Source organism: Phyllostomus hastatus, unplaced genomic scaffold (genome assembly GCF_019186645.2).
Source record: "Phyllostomus hastatus isolate PE091 unplaced genomic scaffold, TTU_PhHast_1.1 phas_scaffold_585, whole genome shotgun sequence".
Classification (NCBI taxonomy): Eukaryota; Metazoa; Chordata; class Mammalia; order Chiroptera; family Phyllostomidae; genus Phyllostomus; species Phyllostomus hastatus.
In genome coordinates, this window is record NW_025334037.1 from 16352827 (window position 1) to 16376085 (window position 23259).

General features: G+C 42.4%; 1 protein-coding gene across 1 annotated transcript; it reads right to left on the minus strand.

Annotated features, from left to right (window-relative positions):
* Positions 1 to 10512: 10512 nt before the first annotated feature.
* On the minus strand, positions 10513 to 17443 carry KCNA4 (potassium voltage-gated channel subfamily A member 4). The gene is made up of 2 exons (XM_045825164.1): positions 17055 to 17443; positions 10513 to 14027 (listed from the first exon to the last, which is right to left on the minus strand). The coding sequence occupies exon 2, from the start codon at positions 13254 to 13256 to the stop codon at positions 11292 to 11294; it is 1965 nt and encodes a 654-aa protein (XP_045681120.1). The 5' UTR covers positions 13257 to 14027; positions 17055 to 17443; the 3' UTR covers positions 10513 to 11291.
* Between the last annotated feature and the right edge of the window lie 5816 nt (positions 17444 to 23259).

Here is a 23259-nt window from a genome sequence, read left to right on the forward strand (position 1 = left end):
TTTGCCTAAAAATCTTTAAGTTTCTTAAAGATTTTAAAAATCTTTAATCTTTATCTTTAATCTTTTATCTTTAAAAATCTTTATGTTTCTGTTAATTTAGGCTAAAATATACATTCTCAAAATTTGCAAATATTTCCATTAAAAATTGCAAAGAAAAAGTCATCTTGGCTTTTAAAAATCACATAAATAACAGTTTCATTTTCATTTAACATGCAGAATGTCATATTTCTAAGGCACAGGAATAGTTGCAGTTTGCTAAACTAAAAAATTTTTAAATCCCACAAGATCACTGTTTCACAATTAAAGATGTTTCCTAGCAGAGTAGATAGCAATTGAAAACTCCCCAAATTGAAAGAGAAGCCAGGACGTTTGATACTAATGGCTTTAATGAATCGGAATGGAATCAATGGCTTCACGAAGCCAGACAATCCGCTTGGCTTTTTTTTCCTCTTCACTGACTGGACCAATTGTTTGGTTTCAAGCAGAAGTAGCTTCAATTAAAGATAATTGTTGTTTGGTTTGAATGAAGACTAAAAGCTAGGATCTCTAATGCATGTTCCAAAACACTCAGAAAACAAACAGTCTTCAAGATACATTTCATAGAAGTTCAAGTTCTTCTTAAGAAGTTAGCGTTAGTTGAAGAGAGCTGGAAATGTTACTACAACAATATTTCAAATGTGAAACCCTTAACTCCAAGAGAAAGAAATCAGACATCATCTAGAAGGCCAAGGGAAATCTGAGCAGACACCTACAGGATCCAATCAATACAGACAGAAGACGCCTCAGAAAAATCTCCAATGCCCCCTCAACTGCCCTGCCTTAGCCATGTAATTGATAAGTTTCGTTCAGCCTGCTTGAGTAAAAGTGTCCACACAAAGAAGAAGAACCCTTTTAAAATGTATCCAAGAAAAAAACTCAGGTCTTTATTCAAGTCAATTAAAAAAAAAACACACATCATCAGTGGCACTCATACCTTTCCCAAGGAGAAAGAGACAAATGGGCTTCTTAAAAAAAGAAAAGAGAAAAGTTTTTCTGGGGACAGAAGAACCATGGTCCTGAAGAACACCTACTTTGGGATAAAAATATGAGTATTGTTTACTGTTTCACAGATATTAATTGGTTTCATTCAAACCTGTTTCTCTCCCTTTCTCTCTCCCTCTCGGCTACAATTTAATCACATACTATGAACTCTTTAAAAGCACTGACTCTTGTGATAGCTCATGCAAGAACCATAAAAAAAAAACTGAATTGGCAAGCTGAATTTGGTCCCATTTGCCAGGTAATTTATACAAAAGCTATTCTGAAAATGCAGCACATGACATCACAGGACAAAATTTATTCAAACTATCATTAAAGCATGATAGCCTGGCAATTCAGTTTCCAAGGAGAAAGTAGACCATCACACATATGGATTTGGGGGAGGAAAAAAAGGAAAGGTAATAATAATAAACAAGAATCCTGCTATTTAGAAAAATGAGTCTTTTCGTAACTCAAAAATCCTTCTACATGGAGTGTGATTCTCTGAAGTGCTCACATGTTTAGAGATTAGAAACACAGGCACAGCCCGGTCACCTAGCATGAGCTGAGCACACATCTGTTGAAAAATAATTGGTGAAGGAAAAGTCCACACTCCCTTTTGATTCTAATTTTAGCCTTGGTGAGGATCTAACAAACAGAACCTGCATTAAACGTGTCCCTTTGAGAAGACCAAACCATTCTATCTACCTGCAAATCATCATAATAAAACATTGCACTGTCTTTGAATTTCAACCCCTCTGGTCAGAGTTGCAGTCAGTCCAAAGGGACCGACCTAAAAATAGACTCTGGTGAGTGAGAGGGCTGGAGCCTGCCTGCTCTGTCAGCTCCTCTTGCCAGCCGTGCATGGAAAACTCAGGTGATGTCTCATCACGTGTAGACATATCCCCTTAAGCAAATAAATGTAACAGCCAAAGCACAGCTTCTGTAGCCTAAGGAATATTGCAAGAAGCATTTTCAAACTTGGTAATTCAACTGTTTTGCCTAGGAATGGAAATGAGTATGCTGTATCTAACAACACATTTATAAAGCGAACAATTGTCAGAACCGTTTGCCCTTAATTTTCTTGATTAAATTCCTAATAACAACAGTTGCATCAGAGCAAGATTTCTGCTATTATACTCTCAGCTCATTTCACATGGGTTGTTTCTACACAGTAATAAAGCATCTGGGTGAAAAATGGAAAATATGCAACTAATCATCCAGCTGTTTCTAAAATCCCAGCTGTTCAGTAACAGGCAGAAAACACAAAGCACAATAACAGAACATAATAGAGCCACACTGCAGGTGACTGTAGGAGATTTCTGGGTATGCACTGTCATGACCTGATTTCAAAAAATGGGAAGATGTCTACCTGGATCACACATAAAAAAGCATCCCAGAGAAATCCGTGAATCTGGAAGGGCAGAAGCCTACCTGACCCAGGCTTTTGCTGAATGAAGCAGAGGCAAGTGGAGTGCACTGGGGTAAAGGAAGGTAGGGTACCAAGCCTTTTACATGTCTATCTCTGTGGTTAAAAATAAAGTGCAACAGGCTTAATAATGGAAAGATTAAAAATGGAAACTAGCAGGGTGGCCTTGGAACACCTTATTTTGAACAAGTTTATATTTGGTCAGAACTTATATTAGAAATCTTATACTTGATTTCATTTCTAAACCCTTTCAGGGGTGCAGTAAAATTTTTCAAAGTCAGGTGACTTTCCGATCTCTCTTGCAAACCTTATCACACAACTACAGCTTTTCATAACTGACATGAAAAAATGTTCCCAGCATGTAATTTTCAGCTTATTTTAGCAACGATGGCAAAATTTATCCCATGCTCAACTGATCTCCAACAGCAATACCACAGACAAACAGAAAGGAAAGGGTAATTCCTAAAGAGAGCCTCTCCCATCCAAAGACTCGTATCAGTCCCGTGAGGGAGTAAAAATAGTCTGGTGTCACAAGATGATTCACACCTTAAAATACTGCATGTTGCTTCATCCCTATGCTATCTAATCTAACCCTTGGTTCCCCGCGGTTTCTCACACTGCCTTGAAGCCTGTGAAGTATGTGGATTCTAGTAGTGAAATGACACCTCTGCTCTGTGGATGAGCAGCAGCAGCTGAATCAGCAAGGAGTTCTAATTACGTGGCACAGATTTTATGATTTTCCCATTCCTCCAAGAGTTGCATGCTGGCAATAACCAACATAAACACATCATTCAGCTCTGTGTTAGTGACATTCATTCTCAGGGCTACGGTCCATTGCTTAATTCTGTTTTAGTTTGAATACTGCATTGGAATAAGGAAAGAGGATCTATATAGGTGTCCAAGTGATAACCTTTGGAGGAAGTGAAAGGACCCCTTGCTCCAAAGGGAAACGTGAGTTTTATCATTAATAAGACATACAGCTTTAATCCTCAACAGACTAACAATTTTGTGTGTGAGTGCTCTCAAGGACTATGAGCAAAGGGAAGTGACACACTGGGACATATACGTACGTATGCCTACGGACTTTGGTGCCAATTCTAAGTGGTCACTTTACTTTCTCAGATTCCCTGAATTAACAAAAGCTAATAGTTAGCATTACCAAATGGAGTAGTTTTTAGACTGATGTAGCTATTTTTTGCCAACAAATTAATGACTTCATTTAGGCATGACTCCTCGCCCTTTGCCAACCTCCCTCCCACTCCCGATCCCCCAATTAGCTCTGATCCTCCTTATATCCTGTTGCTACTCGAGCAAAAAAAGCAGTTCACAAGCTTCTCATTTGTTGGATCAGATCTGGAGCAAAGAGATCAAGAATTCTAAGAATATTTCTAGAAACCAGAAGGAAAATCTATCCTTAATATTCCTACTCTGTCATCAAGATTCTAATATGGTATATATGCGTTTTCCTGTCATTTTTTCTGTTTACTGAAATCAGCTTCTAAACTGATTAATAGCAAATGTGGCAAAACAGATTATCAAACAGTATTTCCACCTTCTAATCAATTGGTAACCAAGACTTTAATGTGCTTTGCGGGAAGATAAAACATTTATATTTGTGAAATATAATCCACAAGTTTAAATATAGTGTGGAAAAGCCAGGAAAAAGAAGGATGGGGGAAACAGAGATTTCGTTATCCTCTCAAGAAACCGAATAAGTGAATCATAAATTGCCCCCAAAATAAATGGTTCTAAATATAGATAACCATCTCCAAATCTCATATCATTTTCTGAAAATATTGAAATGGAGATACTCCTCAAACTACTAAGCTAGTGTGGAACTTACAGTGTCTAGTTTCTTATGAAAGCCATTTTACTGTTAGGTAAATCACCCAAACACTGAAATCCACCCTCCAACTGAATGCTCACAATGACATCAATGAAGAACGGCAAATAAACAAATAAACATAAGTCATACTGCATTCCCCAGAGATTCCATCACCTCTTGATAGATTTCAGTCCAGTGAGAGCTTCATTAATTATTTCCTAGCCTGCCTGAGAGCAAATGCGTCATTTGGATCATGATCCCAACCAATTGAAGGAGGAAAAAAAAGACTTGCTCAGGTGCTATCAACACCGTTAGTGTTCTCCAGGGAACCATCGGTTCATTCAGGTATGAGTGAATCAAGTTTATAAATAGAATAGCACGTATTCTCCAAGTTAACCAATATAGACCATATTGTGGAGAGAGTTCAGATAAAGCCCTGGTCTCCAAGAGATACGGGATTTTCCAATTATTTTATAGTTTTGTATGTGAGACGGAGTGATATTGGAACATTCATCAAAAAAACCAACAATAACTTAAGACTTTTACTGCTGCAATTGAACCTAAGAGAATTAAGGAAATCATATCAAACAACAGCTACAACAAAAATGCAGGAAGATAATGATTTCATGTACGTCTGTTTCTAGAGAGCATAGAATAGATGTATGGAGCCAGACAGTCTAGTTTCTGTGCTATATGCATCCTTTATATATTAGGAATAATGTCCACGAAAAATAAAAATAAACATGCTGCAATATTCCATAAAACATGAAAATTAACCCTTCCTAGGAAGGAAACTCTGTATTTCCTTATACTGTGGGATTGTTCAGAGATTAGCCCTAATACCACTGGTGTAATATGGTATAAAAATCCAATTTAGAGTGCAAAGGAAGGTTTTTCAGTCCTTATGTCTTACCATTTCTCCCAAACACATGGGAATTATACACTTTCTGTACACTTCAAGAAGTCTCTTTCAATGCCTTAGACCATTCATTTTCCTTATCTTTTGCCAGAATAAAGGAAGAATATGAACACAATGGCATATAAATATATGGTAATCTATTATGGATCATATTAATCTACTTATTTTAAAACAAATATAATTCTTTGACTGAGCACTGGTATGACTTTAGTCAATATTCAGAGGGTGTATATAACTGCTTTGACTGGTTTAAGATGTGACTGACCCCTCAATAGCCAGGACCCCTCAATAGCCAGGAGCTTAAGAACCTATGGATAAAAATGCCTTCATGCTCTCTGACTTTAAAAATACATCCCTGGACCACTGAATCACAAGAAAATCAACATAATGCCAGTAACTTGAAAAAGCAGGCATATTTTTCATATTTTTAGTCATTCCTATTTAATTACTATTAACACCAATGATAAGGTAAGTTGGCCCTTCTATCATTTTCACAGAAATGTTAACTTGTCTGCCGATTCAGTTACTTACTTCTGCTTTATGTCATTCACCACAATAGTTACCTCTTGGCTATCACTACTAATGGTGATGAGGCATGACAAAGGTTACCCCTCCATCCTTCATATTTCCTTCTGATATGTGTGACACATTGATTTGAACAGCACACTTGGCTTCCCAGTTAGGTTTCCCTTGGCTTTCTAGTTTTAGTGTATTTGTTGTTTCTTTGTGCTGTATTATTTCTTTTTGTAATATTACATTTTCTAGACTGGCTACTTAATGGGAGACAACAGTTCTGTGCCTGAATAAAGCCGACACTACTGAATAAAGATGAGACACTACTTGTGAGAAAAATCTATACAACAAATAATTTGCAGGTCAGGAAGCAAAAGTTGACTGTGGATCAACTATCAGAATCATTTCATTCTGGGTACTTTGGATGCAAATCTTCCCTCCAAGACACCAGTAACAGCAGATGGGTCAGATACTGAACAGTATGTCAACACCACGATCAATACATATGGGAATACCTTTTCCTAAACAAAAGCAAGACACCTTACTTAGCACATTATCTGTTTTATACATCTATTTCTATACCAATCCCACTTAGTATCACCCACCATCTGAAAAGGGGTGCTAGAGTTTCACTAAGAGCCACACATGTTAAATATACGTTATGTTCTTCAAAGTACCCAATTCATGCCTTGGGGTTAAGTTATTTACCCATAAATAACACAACCATATTTTCTGGCCCTCAAATTGGGCCACATGGCTTAATATGTATTAGTGTAATCTTTGTGAAAAAGATACTGTAAAAAATTGGGACTGTTGTGGAAACAGAAAACCAAGTCAGAAATAAAACTCCTACCACCGTCCTAACCTTAACTTACATTTCAGAAGTACATATTCCCATTCAATGCACAAAGAGCTCTGCTTCCTTCAATCCTGAACACAAACCACTCCATCAACCTTCTTTCCAATAGGAATGCTAATCTCCACACTAGAAGGTAAGCCTGTCTTCTAACCTGTGCTGGTTACATTGGTCTGAAAGACCTGTGATTTGAGTCAAGTTTCTTTGCAGGTAGGAAAACCAAGAGGTACCTTTAGTCCACATCAAATGTTCCTTGCAGAATTCAGAATGACTTTTGGGTCAGGAAGATTTCCTGGATCAGGCCCCTTTGTCACTGAATGACAACCCGTAATCATTCTAAACTGTATCAATGAAAAAAAACATATAAAGAGGGATGTTATACTCTGTACCGTGCACATGAGCATATCACATGTTCACTTAAAAAACATGTAACCAAGTCTAAGTGTCATGTCTCACTTTATCTAGAAACAGTTGCAATGTTAGTGGCTGAAGATGCATCACGGTCCTGAAAACCAACAATGGAGAACACCACTTCCAATTTTCTTGGCATGTGGGGGCACTACTCTTTATGACTCCAGTACAAATAAAAATAATTTCCCATTGGTTAATTGTTGACTTTCTAAAAAATAGAAAAATATATAGATATCTTAACTAAGGTGTTTCTTACTCATATATTGGATTCTGTTTCAACACCTGCTTAGTGAAAAGACTTTTCGCAAAACTTCAGCCATCCTGATTTAAAACAAATTTGACAGGGAAAACAGTAGCACTTGTGAAACACTGTGTATGTAGAAGCATTAAATGAGTTTCCCAGCACAGGTTGGAACTCTGTTTACTGACAGGACTGTACTGTAACAAAGGCAGAAATCAAAACGTTTACTTACCAACTTTCAGCACTTGCATTCAAATGGAGACTGTGGAGTCATTTTTTTTTATTAAGTGAATCCTTTCCCTTTAGAAGTTGTTAGAATAAAGAGCTTCAAAGTCCACCCTATTCATTCAGTTTCATTTGCATTATAAAAACTCAATCCTAAACTCCTGGTGTTGCATTTAACCTAAGAGTAGGGCTTTAAAACTGTTTTGTTCTTGTTACTTAAATATAAAATCAAGGCTGGTATGATTTGAGGGGTACTTAGAAAATAGAAGGGATTGAGTGATGATACATCATCACTGTAGCCCAGCAGTCTGATTTTACACTGAACAAACAAAAAGTGAGAATTGGGAAGTGAAAAGAGGTGCTCACGGCCAACAAGCCAGCTCTGGACCCCTAACCCAGCTCTCATTCCTCTGCCATCAAAGAGCACCCTTTCTCAGAAATTAATGGGGTATTTGGTCTTCCTCTCTTTTCCATAACTGTTATGCATAATTGTTTCCTTTTCAAGCAATTTTAAGAGAGAACAATGCATCCACCCCTGAAAAGATTTTAGTTACAAATTACCCTCAAATATGGTACTTTTGGTATCGTTTATTATCATCTGGAAAGCAACCAAAGGATGCCAGATCCCAAGAATTCATCTCTAAATGGGTCACTTCTTTTTTATCTTACAACCAGACATGTATGGTGGCCTCTAAGGAGATGAAGTTGCCTAAATTAGTTACAAATAGCCTCCGGAAACATGCACCTCAGTATAAAATACTCACAAATAGTGCTAATGCATTTTGCCTAGCTCTGATTTGGAAAAATGCTATTAATCCATAACTGCACTGAGGATTCTACCTTCACACATTCTCTGTAAGAGAAGTGTTCTATGAAGAAGTGCCCCCATACACGTCTTAAGAGCTTAAATGTCTCCTTCTCTGGGTGGAATCAAGATCCAGACATTCTAAAGTCAATGCATCTTACAGGAAAAAAAAACAAATATACACTTAGTAATAACCTAATATTTGGTTTGAAAGCCCATGGCTGTCACTTCTTGACTCTTCTACTCTATAAGATGAAGGATAACCCCAGGATCCCCAAATGACTATACTTCCTGTATCCTCAGAATTATTCACTCTAAAACAATTAAAGGTAATGTGACTTTTCAGATTTAAAAAGGTGCTGTAGAAACAATGAAAAAAAAATGTTTCCCCTTCCAAACATAGCCAAGCCATTACTATTGCTATTATAGAATGTTCAATAAGTATCCAATGCTGGAAAGCATGCATTTAATCTATTTTAAGATATAATCTGACCTAGTTGGGTACAGCAAAAGAGAGATGGTACCTTGTCCACAGGGTCGACTTTACTGCAGCAGCAGTTGTTTAATGATAGGCTAACTTGTGTGCCTGAAAGTCAAGTTCTTGTAAAGGGGCCAGAATCAAAGAAATTAGCCATGATTTTCACAACATCCTAATAAAGCTGCTGTAACTCATGGGTTCTACATCCCGATTCTCCTCGAGGAAGATGAAGCAATTTAGACATTAGATCAGGCATTTATATGGAACTTATTTCAGAGTTTTCACATGTTCTCATTTGCTTTTCCAGAAGAACTGATGTGACACATGCTTTATGTGCCCATTTTTACTCTTGAGAAAAATAGGGTGCAGAGATTAACAGGTGGACTTTGCAAATGAATGGTGACCAATGTAAACAGCCTATGGTTAGTCTAATGCTTGTTACATTTTTGCTCCTAACCCAAAATATAATGCTATTTTGAAGGCTTGTTACAAGATGGCACTTCCTTGTTTCATCACTCTCTATCGTCCACTAGAGATGTTTGGGGGTGTCCAATCCGCGGCCCACGGGTTGCATGTGGCTCAGGATGTCTACGAATGTGGCCCAACACAAAATCGTAAATTTACTGAAAGTATTATGAGATTTTTTTTTGTGATTATGTGTCACAGTGTTTTCAATGGGTGGCCCAGGGCAACTCTTCTTCCAGTGTGGGCCACAGATGTCAAAAGGTTGGACACCCCTGGAACGTTCAATCAACTCTTCGGTTTGCTGCCTTTCATTCTCCTTTTCATTCTCCAAAGGTGTTCTTAAGAGGTGTTTCTCTATGAGTGGTGGGGAGGGATGGGAAAAAAGGATGGAACCCTGCTTTTAAACCCAATATTGGATTAGCTTTGAATTTCAAATATCACTAAAAGAGAGGGACAATTTATATTATTACCAAATGATGGCCTGGGATAAAAAAGCTTGGGAAAAGCTATTTCTAGGCTTTTTCCCTCTCAAAATTCACAGTTGTAAGTATTTGTTCTGTACTTAAAATACCCTAGATAACATCTTTTCCCCAAACCGCAGGACACCTACTTTATAAAGAATAGAAGTTGAAGAAGCATTGGAGAGAACAAGGTCTATTATGTATTCTGAGTTTGCTAACCAATGTCCCATTATAACTTAATAGTGCAAGTCCAATCACTAGCTGTTACCTCACATTCTAGAACACCTTGTCATGGGTTAAGCGCTTATATGTGCCATAAAATTCCTTTAACAAATATAATAATGATGATGATGTTGAATCCAAAGGTTTTGACACAATTCTGTCTTATACCAATGTTAGCAAATTGGATGCCAAATTCTGAGGTGATTTCCCACATTCTGCACAAAGAAATAAACTTAGTAAACCTAGCACTTATGTTGCACATTTAATAGAAAGCTCTTAAGCCATAATCACTGTAGCTGCTGAGCATGTTCTTCAAGAATTCTTTCAGTGCATGCATTAGCTTTGGTTAAATTATTCTGGATTTAAAGACAGAATATTTAAAATAGGATGGTTTCAGAAGCATCATTGTAACAGACCAATTTCAAAAGACTCTGTTGCTAGACTTGACCTCATAGCCCCTTTGCAGATCAATTATCTAGGTTTTAAAACAGGGAATCTTGTGCCGTTATCTGCTGCAGCATTTAGTCTCACACAAAGAAAAGAAGAGAACAATAAAATAAGACTAAGAAATCATTGTTCCAATGATTGTCATTGAACTGTTACATTAGTAAACATTCACAGTATGAAGTCTCTCTCAATCTCCAGCATATAAAGTAGTAAAAAAAAAATTCCAGTCCCAGTATCTGTGAACAAAACTTATTACATTTTTCTCCAATGTCATTTCTTGCATAATGTTAGGCATTTGCTCTCACAACCTCCCAAAATTAATAATAAAATATAATCAATTTCTAAAGGCCCCTGCAGCCTTTTTAAAAGTTAATTTCCAGTTAAAAATAAACTTTAATTAAATCCAAGATAAAATTGTGACCTACATTCTATTAAATAATTCACTTTCTTTGTTTCTACACAGTAATTCTTACAATTTTTAAAAAACAACTCTGGAATCCAAAGACATGAGATGCTATTAAAGCACTCATAAATGACTGTTCAAATTCATTAGTTCTTACATAGTAAATACTTCAAAATGCCAACTTTCCCATCACTGCACGATTACGAACAATGTTGACAATTTACTTACACACACACACACAGCACACACACAAACACACACATCCTCTCCATGGAACCATCTCTACTTTTAACATCTTTTCCAGTTAATGTGCAAAATTCTTGCATTCTAATAAAAAATATAAAGATCAATTTGCTCCTATTTAAGCCTCCCTCTTCTCCAAGATATGTCATTTATTCGATATGTAATACAAGTTTAGTAACAATTATGCCACGTATAACCATTAAATGGTGTACTACTGTATGCATTGGATTCATTTGCATATTTCATTTTCATAACTGCACTCTTGATGCATAAATATATTTGGAGATGCTGGGGTAGGGGCGAGGGGGCAGTGGCAGACAGAGAGCTAGATTCACACATCGGTCTCCACAGCCTTCGCGTTAGAACAGTTGTTTTTATCTGTCTCACTGTCATCCCCCTTTCCCTGACATTTCTCCTCTGCACAGAGAGACTCCTTAACTCCTTCTTCCATCTCTAGATACTCTGACTTGTCTCCCAGGGAGGAAGAAGTCGAGCTCCGAAATTTCTTCAGCAAATTAGAAGGGAGGTATGGACAACTGACTGCATTTTGTGTCAGCTGTGTCTGTTCCTCGTTTTCAGTCTCTCTGTGGTAGAAATAGTTAAAGTTAGAGACAATCACTGGCACTGGCAAAGCAATGGTTAAGACACCCGCTATGGCACACAGGGACCCCACGATCTTGCCCCCCACAGTGATGGGCTTCATGTCCCCATAGCCCACAGTTGTCATGGTCACCACAGCCCACCAAAATGCATCTGGGATGCTTTGGAAATGGGTAGTAGGTTCATCCGCCTCCGCAAAATACACAGCACTGGAGAACAGGATGACCCCAATGAAGAGGAAGAAGATGAGAAGGCCCAGTTCCCGCATGCTGGCTCTGAGGGTGTGGCCCAGGATCTGCAGGCCTTTGGAGTGCCGGGAGAGCTTGAAGATCCGGAACACTCGGACCAAACGAATGATCCTGAGGATGGCAAAGGACATGGCCTGCTGCTGCTGACCGCTGCCACCCCCCTGCTGCTGGGCCAGGTCAGTGCCCAGCGTGATGAAGTAAGGCAGAATGGAGACAATGTCAATGATGTTCATGATATTTTTGAAGAAGAGTGCTTGGCTGGGACAAGCAAAGCAGCGAACCATGAACTCAAAGGAAAACCAAACAATGCAGACCGTCTCCACGATGAAGAAGGGGTCATTGAATATCGTGTGCCCTGAGTTCTCCAGGTGGGGTGCCAAAGTGTCATTCAACAACCCACTGTGCCCACCCGCACTCAGAGCCATGATGAGATCCCTGTCGTCCCGAAATTCAGGCAAGGTTTCCAAGCAGAAAATGACAATGGAGATTAAGATGACCAGGACAGAGACAATGGCTATGCCCCTTGCTGGACTGGAGCTCTCTGGGTACTCAAAGAGAAGCCAAATCTGCTTTTTAAATTCATTCTCCGGCAAGGCCCTGTCCTCCTCCTCTCTCACAAAGCCCTCGTCCTCCCGAAACTTGAGCAGGGCCTCCTCTCCCAGCTGATAGAACTTCACCTCCTCGGTGAAGATATCGCAGGGGACGTTGACGGGCCTCTTCAGGCGGCCTCCTGATTGATAGTAATACAAGATGGCATCAAAGCTAGGCCTGTTCCTGTCAAAGAAATACTCATTACGCAAAGGGTCAAAGTACTGAGTCCTCTTCTCAGGGTCCCCCAACAAGGTCTCTGGAAACTGGGCCAGAGTTTTCATCTGGGTCTCGAAGCGGAGGCCTGACACATTTATCACCACGCGCTCACAGCAGTCACTGTAGCGGACCGAACTATAGCCGCCGCCGCCCCCCTCGTCCTGAGGCAGCAGGTCCGTGTAGGAACACTCATCACCATGGTCGTCTTCGCTGTAGTAAAACCTTCCCTCTTCTTCCTCCTCCTCCTCCACCTCCTCCTCCTCCTCCTCCTCCTCACTCAGCTCCCTCAGGATCTTCTCCTCAGAGCCACTGGGCATCAAGTCGGTGCAATGAGGAAAGCTGCTCTGGCGGTGGTGGGCTTTCTTCTTCTCAGACTGCTGTCGCCTCCTCTTCCGACTGCGTCGGCTGCTCTGAGGGTCATGGGAGGTGCAGGCCCCACGAGACTGGTGGTGGTGGTGGGAGCCCCCTCCAGAGCCCCCACTGCCTTCTACAGCGGCTGTGGCAGCTGCGACAGCCGCTGCTGCGGCGGCCCTTGAGTGAGCGAGCCTCTCCCGCTCCCTGGCCCGAGCCTGGGCCGCGTAACCATAAGGCATGTGACTGTTGCACCCTGAGCTCTCCGCACTCACCATTGCAACCTCCATGGTGGTGGTTTTCGGAAATGGCTGGTTCCAGTTGTGGCAGAAGAAAGAAAAATAGGGCAGCTTCTTTTCTCACCAAATTAAGGTAAGTTTGGAACACTTAAGCAGATTGCTTGGAAGACTAAGGATATTTTCAGTCCAACTTTGCATTTTCTGTTTTTAAATCAGCACGCCCCATGCTCTGTCTTCCCAGGGATTCAGCATTGCTCTCCAGAGCTTGGCTGGTCTAGATAAAGAGTCTAGCACTCTCAAGCCTAAGTCAGAAAACGTTGGGGTCTCCCGAACACCTGTTTTGTGGTGGACGTTCAAATCTGGAAATACATGGAGGTTGTGGTTGGTGGTGATGCGGCCAGATTCAAAGGCAGCACGTCTCTGACAGCTAGCAGTTGTGCCTAGAAAATGGAATATATTTTTCTGCCATGGAAACTGTCCAACGCTCAGTCCATCAAATTTAAATAAAATGCAAATGAGCCTTTAGTCTCAGCATTTGCCTTCCAGTGACTGCTTGACCCATGTTAACATGAGACTTGAAGTATGTCCAGCCATTGCCACTCAAACCTATCAGATGATTCTCCAGGCTCCCCCCTTAAGTTCCTCACAGGCTTCCTGGACCCAGGGGCAATGCCAAGCTACAGATAGAGGCAAAGACCTTGGGAGGTAGAGAAGGTGCAAGATGAGGTGTCAGCAGGGGCAAACCCAGCTCTGAGGTCTCCATAGAAATCAAGGAAATGCAGAGCATCCTTCAGCTAAAATCATGCAGAAGAAGCACTTCACCTGAAAAAGGAAGGAAAACAAGCGTAGAAGAAAAATAAAAAGAAGAATCAAATCATAAAAAGCAAACTGAGCATTTCCTTCACATAACATTTCTTTCTGTTGTCCTCAAGCAAACCGGACAAAGCACCAAGCAACCCTAAATTTCCAAGGAGAATGGGGCAGTTTGTTAAATCACCTTCTGCCTAAACAGCCTTCTTTCCCTCCTCTTCGGGTATCATTTCAGCTCAGTCTATTTTCATGTCACTCTCATCATTCCACAATAATAATGCTGTCACTTTACAGCTCCTTCCATCATACATTGATCTTAATGCATTTTTAAAAATTTCCACACGTAATATATTTCTGAATTTAGTGTCCTTCTGCACCCTCTCTATCTTGATTCAGGATTTTAAAAATCATTAAAAAATAACAGTTTTCTTTAATCCAGGCTCCAGCACTTGAACAAGATTCAATAACCTCAGCTACGAACTATAGAAAATGCAACCTCCCCATCCCACCTTTGTAAGGATTAAATGAGATAGTGGATATTGACAGAATAACACATAATGAGTATCAAAAAATCCTAGTAGTTATTAAGAATGTGACAGTAATTTAACCTTTCATTAGCTATCTACCCACCCCTTAATCTGTATGTTCTCATACCACTGTCTGGAGTAGGGGGAGGACAACATGTGAGGCCATCCAGGACATTTTGAGACTCACCAATGGCCTGTATTAAGGTGGCACTTCCTGACTCCCTGAAGCATGTCCCTGCTATTGTTTTCTGTTCCTGAGACTGGAGAACACTCCCTACCACCCACAGCCGAGGAGCTAATCCCAGTTTCCACTTCCCTAATAACCATTTTCTCTCCTTGCAGTTCCTCCATGTTCATCTCAATGTTTCCTCCTACACTCGTCTCAAGGGACTACCTCCTTATGTTTTTTTTCAAATCCCAGTTTGTGCGGACTTTGTTTTCAGCCTGCCTTACCCCCGCCTCCGCCTTCATTTAATCAACAGCTCCCATCCCCTACCTTTCCCTCTCTTCTCTCTCTCTACCCACCTTTATGTTCAGTCTCCCACTTCCCGATCACATCTTCCTTGCAGCCTGCTCTGTCCCCACTGTCACTTGGTATTCCTGGCCTTTCTTCTTCCTTAGCTTAGCTCTCCCTAGGTCCAACTAATTCATCTCCTCCACCAGGGCCTGTAAAAGCCCCTGCCCCAATCGTCTGTCTGCTCTTGCTTCTTCCATTCACTCTGTCCAACAGGACTTCCAAGAACACAGAAGAGTGGCCCAGAGAATTGGGGAGGATAATGACAGAATCCGGGGCATCTACTAGCTTCTATTACTGGCAGCACTTGAGCAGCATAAGGAAAATGGTTTTTCTGGAGCCATTAATGGGATTCAGCTCTCGACCACCTGCTGCTTGCTCCTTGCTGAATCGTGTCAGCCTAGAAGCTTAAACACACCGAGTTTTATGAAGTGAGAATCAGGAAAGTGGCAAAAATATATCCCTTCCCAATCATACACATTCTTCTAAGGTAAGAGGTGAGCTTGACTGGACACAAAACCCAGAAAATACACCTGCAAAGAAGGGCTCTCTCTCAATAGACAACCCTCTTCCTTTGCCTGACTCCTAACCCCATCTCATACTCTAGAATGTTTACCCTCAGGTGGTCTCTACATGTCTAATTTCACCGTGGAGGGTCAGGCTGACATCCTTTAAATCCTTTCACAGGCCGAATAGTTTGAGAGTTTGCTCAGTTACTTCCCCAACTCCCTCAAAGCAGTTAAAATACACCATCTAAATAAAGACCCAGTGTAACTGAAGTGTCTGTAAATTTGTACACTACGTACACCCTTGTCCTGTCCAACGGACTCCCAGAAGGTCATGAATTACAGGGTCTTCTAATTCACCATCAATCTACAAGAGACCTAGATCTGGCCTGTTTTTGCTCTACACCGAATAATTTCTTATTTATTTAGGTTTACTAGTTTTGGTTCATCCAACTCCCCCAGCCTACAAAAAACAAATTACCTTCCTTTTACTTGGCTACCAGGTACTTCACTATTCTCTAATCTTAGAAAAGAAAAGAAAAGAAAAGAAAAGAAAAGAAAAGAAAAGAAAAGAAAAAATAGGAGGAGGAGGTGAAGGAGGAGGAGAGAAAAAGGAAAAGGGAAAAAGAAAAAAAAATCCTCCCAACAAATTAGGCTGGTTTAAAAAAAAAATCCCTCTTCCTCCTCAAGGTATTCATGTTAGGAGAATTATTCAAGCCAACTCCCAGGAGCCTTTATAGGGCAGACCTTTGCAGGGAAATATTTCCCTTCCTCTTTAACACCATCAAACTCATAGGATTTTGCAGACTGCCAATTCCTGAGTCCTGTTCCCCCAAACAACAGCTATACATCCCGCCCCTCCTCCTCCAACCACCCCCCCCCAACAACAAGCTGTTTTCATTTCTAAGGGCTAATTTCCACAACTGTGTTAGGATGGTACATGAACCTTATCAGAGGGAGAGAGTGAGAGAGAAGCAAAAGATTGAGAGACAGAATCAGAAAGGCTAACACCGGTGAGATTTATACACTTCAGCACACGCCATTTAAACAGTCCCTATGTGTTGCTCAAATGCTCAGAAAATGCACGCAAATCCAATTGTTGGGAGAGGCAGCAATTCAAACCCGTTCACCAGCTGTTCCCAAAGGAACGGAACCAGTTAGCCTGGGATGAGGCAAACCGATGCTAAATCTAAACCCCACCTCGTTGGGAAACGACATCTTTAATCACACCCTCGCCTCAGACCTAGGTTCCCGCTCGGGCATATTAAGCAGGGCGCATGCACCCATCCATGGGGTTGGGAAAATAACAACTGTTGGCCCCCCGGAGCGCCACGCATCATCTGCACCTCCCTTCTCCCACCTCCTGGTTTATTTTTAACCGCCTTCCATTCATGCCCTTCTGTCACATTCCCGGTATTATTTGTCTCTCAAATGTCCAGTTTCTTAACAGCCAAATGAAGAGAGGGGGAGATAAGAGAGGCATCATACTTACCGTTCCCAGGAGGGGTGCAAAATAAAAATAAGGACAATGCCCCGGTTGGTTTTGATTTTCCCCCCTCAAGCTGCAACAGCTGGAGGAGGGGAAGAACGATCTTGGGGGTGGAAGGAGTCACGCTTGTGTGGCAGGTGGAGGCTCCAAAATATCCACTGAAGAAGTTCCGTTGCCTGGCCAGGGGGGCACAGAGTCCTCGCTGCTGGAGCCCAGGTGTGGAGATCCGGGCTGCCCCAGGGAAGACCCCCAAGACTTCTCTGGTTCCTGTGGAGTTCAGCACAGGAGAGCTTGACTGGAAAAGGAAGTCAAGGTTCCCCAGAAAAAGAGCAAAATCCTAGACAGCAGCGATCACTTGTTAAGCCCGAATTCCTCCAACATCCATCCCTCTGCCTCTCGCTCTGGCTGCAGAAGCAGCACACACCTCCCCTGGCCGAGAGCGCGCGCCGGCCGGGGGCGGGGCGAGGGCCGTGCCGAGGGCGTGGCGTTCCCCGCGGTCGCCTAGGGCGCCTCCCGCTTGGCGAGGCGGGCGCAGTCAAGACTGAGACTGCTCGCCCCGGGTCCGGCCCCCAGATGCCGAGGATCAGGGGGAACCCCTGGGAATCATTCCAGGAGCCCCAGGCTGTCACCCTCGACAGCGAGAAAATAATCACGAGGGAAGAAATGTTCCTTTTGGAGGTGAAATGTGGGTCCCGACGGCAGATCCGGAGCCTCAAAAGAGGCTAGGGGATTGACCTCGATGGGAGGTCCAGCCTTGACAATAGGGTGCCCCTGGGCATCTACTCCTCTCCCTGTCCCTCTGTCTCATCAGTTCCTCTGGTACCCCTACCTTATAACAAGTTTGTGGGGTTGGGGGCCCGGGCGCAATTCTGGAGGGGCCGCTCGTCTGGAGCCCTCGAGTCACCTGCGACTGTCCCCAGAGCTCTCTTGCTCCGCATCCCTTGCACAGTTTGTGTGCCTCAAATAGCGGGTTGGGCCTCCAGGGCACAGATGGACTTTATGTGTGTTCCACCCAGAGGGGTGGATCACAGAAACGGGGACCGGGACCAAGGTAAGGGCTGCGCACGGGAGGCACAATCCGAGTGGGAAAAAGTCGAGGGCTCTGAGCAGGTTGCAAGTCTGGCTTGGGGGCGGGGTGGGGCGAGGCCAGGGTTGGGGGGAGTCTCCTCCTTAAACCTGTTGCTGCAAAAAGAAATACGACTCCGCCAGAGGTTTGGATCCCATCTGGAGGTCTCTCTGCCGCAGTGGTAAAAAATGTACTACACTGTAGGCAGGCGAGTGAGCCCACAGCGGTGTCCTCACCTCGGGATGGATGTCCAGGTTGCTAATTAGATGCATGAAATGCTCTGAACGTGGGTGAAATATACAATTCCCATGAATATACCAAAAGAAAGGATAGCGGTGTTAAGTGCGAATGAATGTACAGGAACACAACCGGAACCTCGGGCTGCGACCAAGGCCCCGCGCGTCTCCTCGCTCCCGCCCACCCCCACACTGTGGGCCAAGCAAGCACTGATGGCACCCGCCAGGACTGTTGAAGAAAATCCGACCTTGGGCGGGTCATTTGGCACCGAGGCGGTCACTGTAGTCCTCAGCTGGCAGCTTTGTTCGAGGGCCATATTGGGCCTCTTCCTTTTGTGGTGCTCGATTAATTATTAAGAGAAATATTCCTGAGCTGAATTATAGATATGCCCTGCGCTCACTCACCTAACTGCCCCTGGCTCCAGGAAGGTACACCTGGAAGACTCCTTTTCGTTGCTGTTTGATTTTTAAATTAAATAACTAAAATATTCTTGTTGTAACCAGTGAAAAGAAAAAATACGGAAGGAAGGAAGGAAGGAAGGAAGGAAGGAAGGAAGGAAGGAAGGAAGGAAGGAAGGAAGGAAAGGAAGAAAGAAAGAAAGAAAGAAAGAAAGAAAGAAAGAAAGAAAGAAAGAAAGAAAGAAAGAAAGAAAGAAAGAAAGAAAGAAAGAAGAAAGAAAACCCGAGGTGCAACCTTGCTTTTCCTAAGGTCTTCCAGCAAGTTCAGCTTAAGCTTTTGTCCACAGATTTACTTGTGATCCCCTGGTCTTAATCACGGTGGGGGAACTGAGAGAAAGGCACCTCCACGCTGGTGAGAGAGAGAGAGAGAGAGAGGATTTTTGCTTCAGTTCATTCACCACTATTGTTCATTCCTCCAAGCAGGGAGGGCAGATTTCTCCCAAAGTAAAAATGATCATATGCACTAGCCTGGACCCTCTCTGTAGCTCCACAACAGTGATGTGGTTAGTCACTGTGCAATTTCATACCTACCTAAAGCAGAAAATTGAGTTTCTGCTTAAGTTTCTGAAGTTTGAGTTTCTGAAAATTGTGTCTCATTAGACCGATGTTTCTTGGGATGATAGAAGGCCTGGTACAGGGCACAGGACCTCGGGACTAGTTTCCCAAGAGCAATTTGTGAGATCAGTCCTGAGCAACTGCGGACTGCTTTCAGGGAGATGAAAGCAGATTGAATGATGATGTACAAAAGATGGCAGTTATATTGAAGCTTGGACATTTTAACGGGATCATGTTAAAACTTTATGAAACATGCTTCCATGAGTCATTTATCATTTGTTCCTTTCACAGTCCAGAGAATTTTAAAGTTTAAAATGCCCGAGGACTTTATAAATATTTGCCCTTCTTAGGCATGAAGAATCTCAGTTGCTGAAGCACAGGGAAAATGCAGTCTAGTGCAGCTGAGGAGAAATCACTCTTAGGGAGATATTCAGGTCACATAAGGGATATTTATTGAGAATTTGATCAAGGCAGGTAACACTTGTTGAGTGTCCTCCTAGTACCCAGCTCTGTGCTAATTCTTTGCACGCATATTGTCTAATTTTATCTGAATAACTACATACTTTATGTAGTAGGTACTATTATTATCAGTATTTTATAGAGAAAGAAATTGAGGTTTACTGTGGTTCGATAACTTGCCTCAAAGTTACATAGCTACTTATGCAGCAGAACTGGGTCTCAAACGTTCTGACTCTCTGAAATGTGGACAGACCCCAGGCTAGTGAGGATAATACCGTGTAATCTGTCCATTCATCCGCATAAACTAGTGGCTGTAACAGATGCAGTGATGGATTATGAAACAAGGGGATGCATGCTATGGTGGGAATGTGAGAATAGTGTTCCTAGGGAGCAAAGAATGGAACAGAACCTGTCTTGGGAGAGGCAAGCATGAATTGGCAGGGAACAGAGAGATGTGTCTGAAGAAGGGTGAGAACTGGAGCAGGCACCATGGAGACACATGGGCACTGGCACTGGGGGGACCCAGAGTGACTGGAACCTGAGACGTAGGTAGAATCCAACTGAGAAGAGTATGTTCTGCCCCCAGCCTCCCTCTCCTATCCCATACCACACAAACACACACAGACACACACACACACACACACACACACCTTTGCCTTTTTAAATAATTATAAAGCAAATGAGAAGTATTACATTTCTCTCCCTGAAATTCTCTTAAGGATTCCTAGAAACCCACACAAATAAACAGAAGTAGAAAGATGCTTTGCTTGTGAGCAACGAGAATCTACCTTGTCTCAATCCCAAAATTCTACTCTCCCAAGAAAGCAAGAATTATTAGTTTATTTGCCTTAGTCATCGACTAGTTGAAATTCTTCAAGCTGCCTACCCCCAAATGCACCTATCACAACAATCAATTTCTCCCTGGCTTTGCGTTCTCTCAGTGGTGGCACAAATGTTCCAGACTGCACCATCGAGCCTGTGTTTCTACAGAAGGGGGCAAGGGCAGCAGATCTTCTTTTCCACAAAGCAGATAGGAGGCCCTGTGGGATATAAACGAAGACCATTCCAAATGCTTTTGTTCTCTTTGGGGTCCATGGTCCCCAGTGAATTGCAATGTTCTGTTTACTCCTCCTCTCTCCCCACAAGAACCCTGTGACACCTCCCTGAAAATAGGCACTGTATCCCAAGCAACCAGCACGGTACCTGACCCAGAGGAGGCACTTGATAAGAATGTAGTAAAATGAATATACAGTGAAAGAGGCTTCCATTAGCCAAGAAAGTTCAGCACATGTGGTGGGAGAAGACTAAAAGAAGATCACATTTTTTCCTGCTTACCCGAGCCTCTCAACTATCCAACTTAAAGTTCTGAAGGGATGTGAGGGTGAGGGTCCTGGGGAACTTGATCCCATGCTTCCCAGGCCCAAATTTATGCATGCAGGTATTCTGAGCAGTCCAAAATTCCTTATAAATGTGAGTCACTCAGCTAGTTTTTTCTTGTACCTGGATTTTTGAATGACTGTTCACCAGCCGTTCCCATTCCATTTTGTGCATACCACTGATGGTCAAGTCTTTAGACACCAGAAAAGCTTATTTATTTCTTATTAAAGTGAGAACACATCAACCATGGAGAGAAAGACTGACTACTCACTTGCTTCCTGACTGACCACAGCACTGTGACAGGCACAATAGCAAATAGGCAGCTGCTGCTGGTCTGGGGTGGACACCCACAGTCTAGAGGGTGAGGATTGAGTCAACACACTCACGTGGCAAGGGTCTGACAGAAGTCACACACAGGGCAGAGGGAAGTAGTAGGTCATTGAGTTTGGAGAGAAAGGTTCTCAAGGCAGAAGGAGCCACATGACAAACGGTTATTGAACAAGAATGGCAGATATGAGGATAAGTGAAGGTAAGCAGAGGGTCCAATATGAAATTGGGAAGGGTAACAGTGAGGTGCACTTAGATATGCATGCTCCAGAGTATGAGCTAGAGTGTGTGATAAAACACTCACTGGAAGGATTCTCAACCTTTCTCCACGTCTACATTCAGGACAGATGTAATTCACATACACAACACGCTTCCTTGGGCAAACCCAGGTTAGCAGCTGTGCCGTCCACTGAAAAGACTGACTTATAGACATTCCCGGACTTCCTGGCTAGATGGCATCCCTTTCTCCTCCATCTATGGCTGCATCTCAGAAGCCAAGTGAGTGAAATTGAGTTGACATAACCATAATTAGGTTTATTTTTCTAAATGCAAATCAATAAAAATGTTCTCTAATTGACATCATTTCTTATTTGCAATGCACTTCACCTTGAACAGTGATACACCAATGTGGGGTGGCAATTGCTGTTGAGACCCTTGCTGCTGGACCCACGCTAAAAAGATGACACAGAATCACACTACTAGCTCTTTGTTCTGCCTTCCTTATATGTGGCCAGGAAATAGGGCACTGGAGGAGGCTCACTTAAAATGAAATAGCAGCTGAGGTGCAGATAAAAAATAACCACAGTCTTGTCTGTTGGCAAAAATTGATCAGGAGCAAACTTCAGGCGGGGATGAACCAAGGAAAGTTTAGGTGTGGAACAGCATTTCAGTTCTTACAGAAACTACCACCACCGTGCCTTCTGTAATTACTACTAAGAGTGTATGCCAAAGAGCTTTTCCCATATACCTAAGTGTGGGCCTTTTTATGAAAATAACAGGCATAATATACTTCCTGCCAAAAATGGGTTCCAGACTCTCTGAAGGCTGCTTCCCATGTGGGCAATGATCACAGGACAGGCCAAATTCTATTCTCCTAGGAGCTGGTTCCTTCTCCCTTGCCCCCATTCTGACTTTGACCCACACCTTTCACCCTCTACGACAGGTATCACCACGGCTTCCAGGGGCCTCTGCCATGCAGCACAGGAATGTTCGCAGGCCTCCTCCAGGCTGCCAGCACCCATCACAGTGCTGACTGCCTCTCCCTCACCAGACCCGCACACCTCCTGACTTGGTTCAGTGTTAAAAGACCATGTCCAGCGCATGCTTTCCGAAACCATGACGGTAGCTGTTGGATGGATGTTTTCACATAGAAGACACTTCTAGTAGGTTCAAATCAGTTAAGAAATCTACACAAAATTATTTCTGCTCTTTGCTCACTGGCTAAAGATGGAAACACAATTCTGGAGACTGGCCAACTGGTGTATTTTAGAACAAAAAGCCAAACCAAACAAAGCTGAGAGTATGAGTATCATAAGGATGCGAACTTGTGGTTTCCTGTCACTGGCTGCTGAGAACAACGCATCACCTGTCAGGTTTTCTATTATACACCAGGAGCCCCTCTAATTTACCTGGTGACCTCACAAGTCAGCTCTGATTCCGAATAAGCACAAAATCACAGACAGACCGTTCATTTCCTTTAGATAGTTTTTAGAAAGAGTACCTTTCCAAA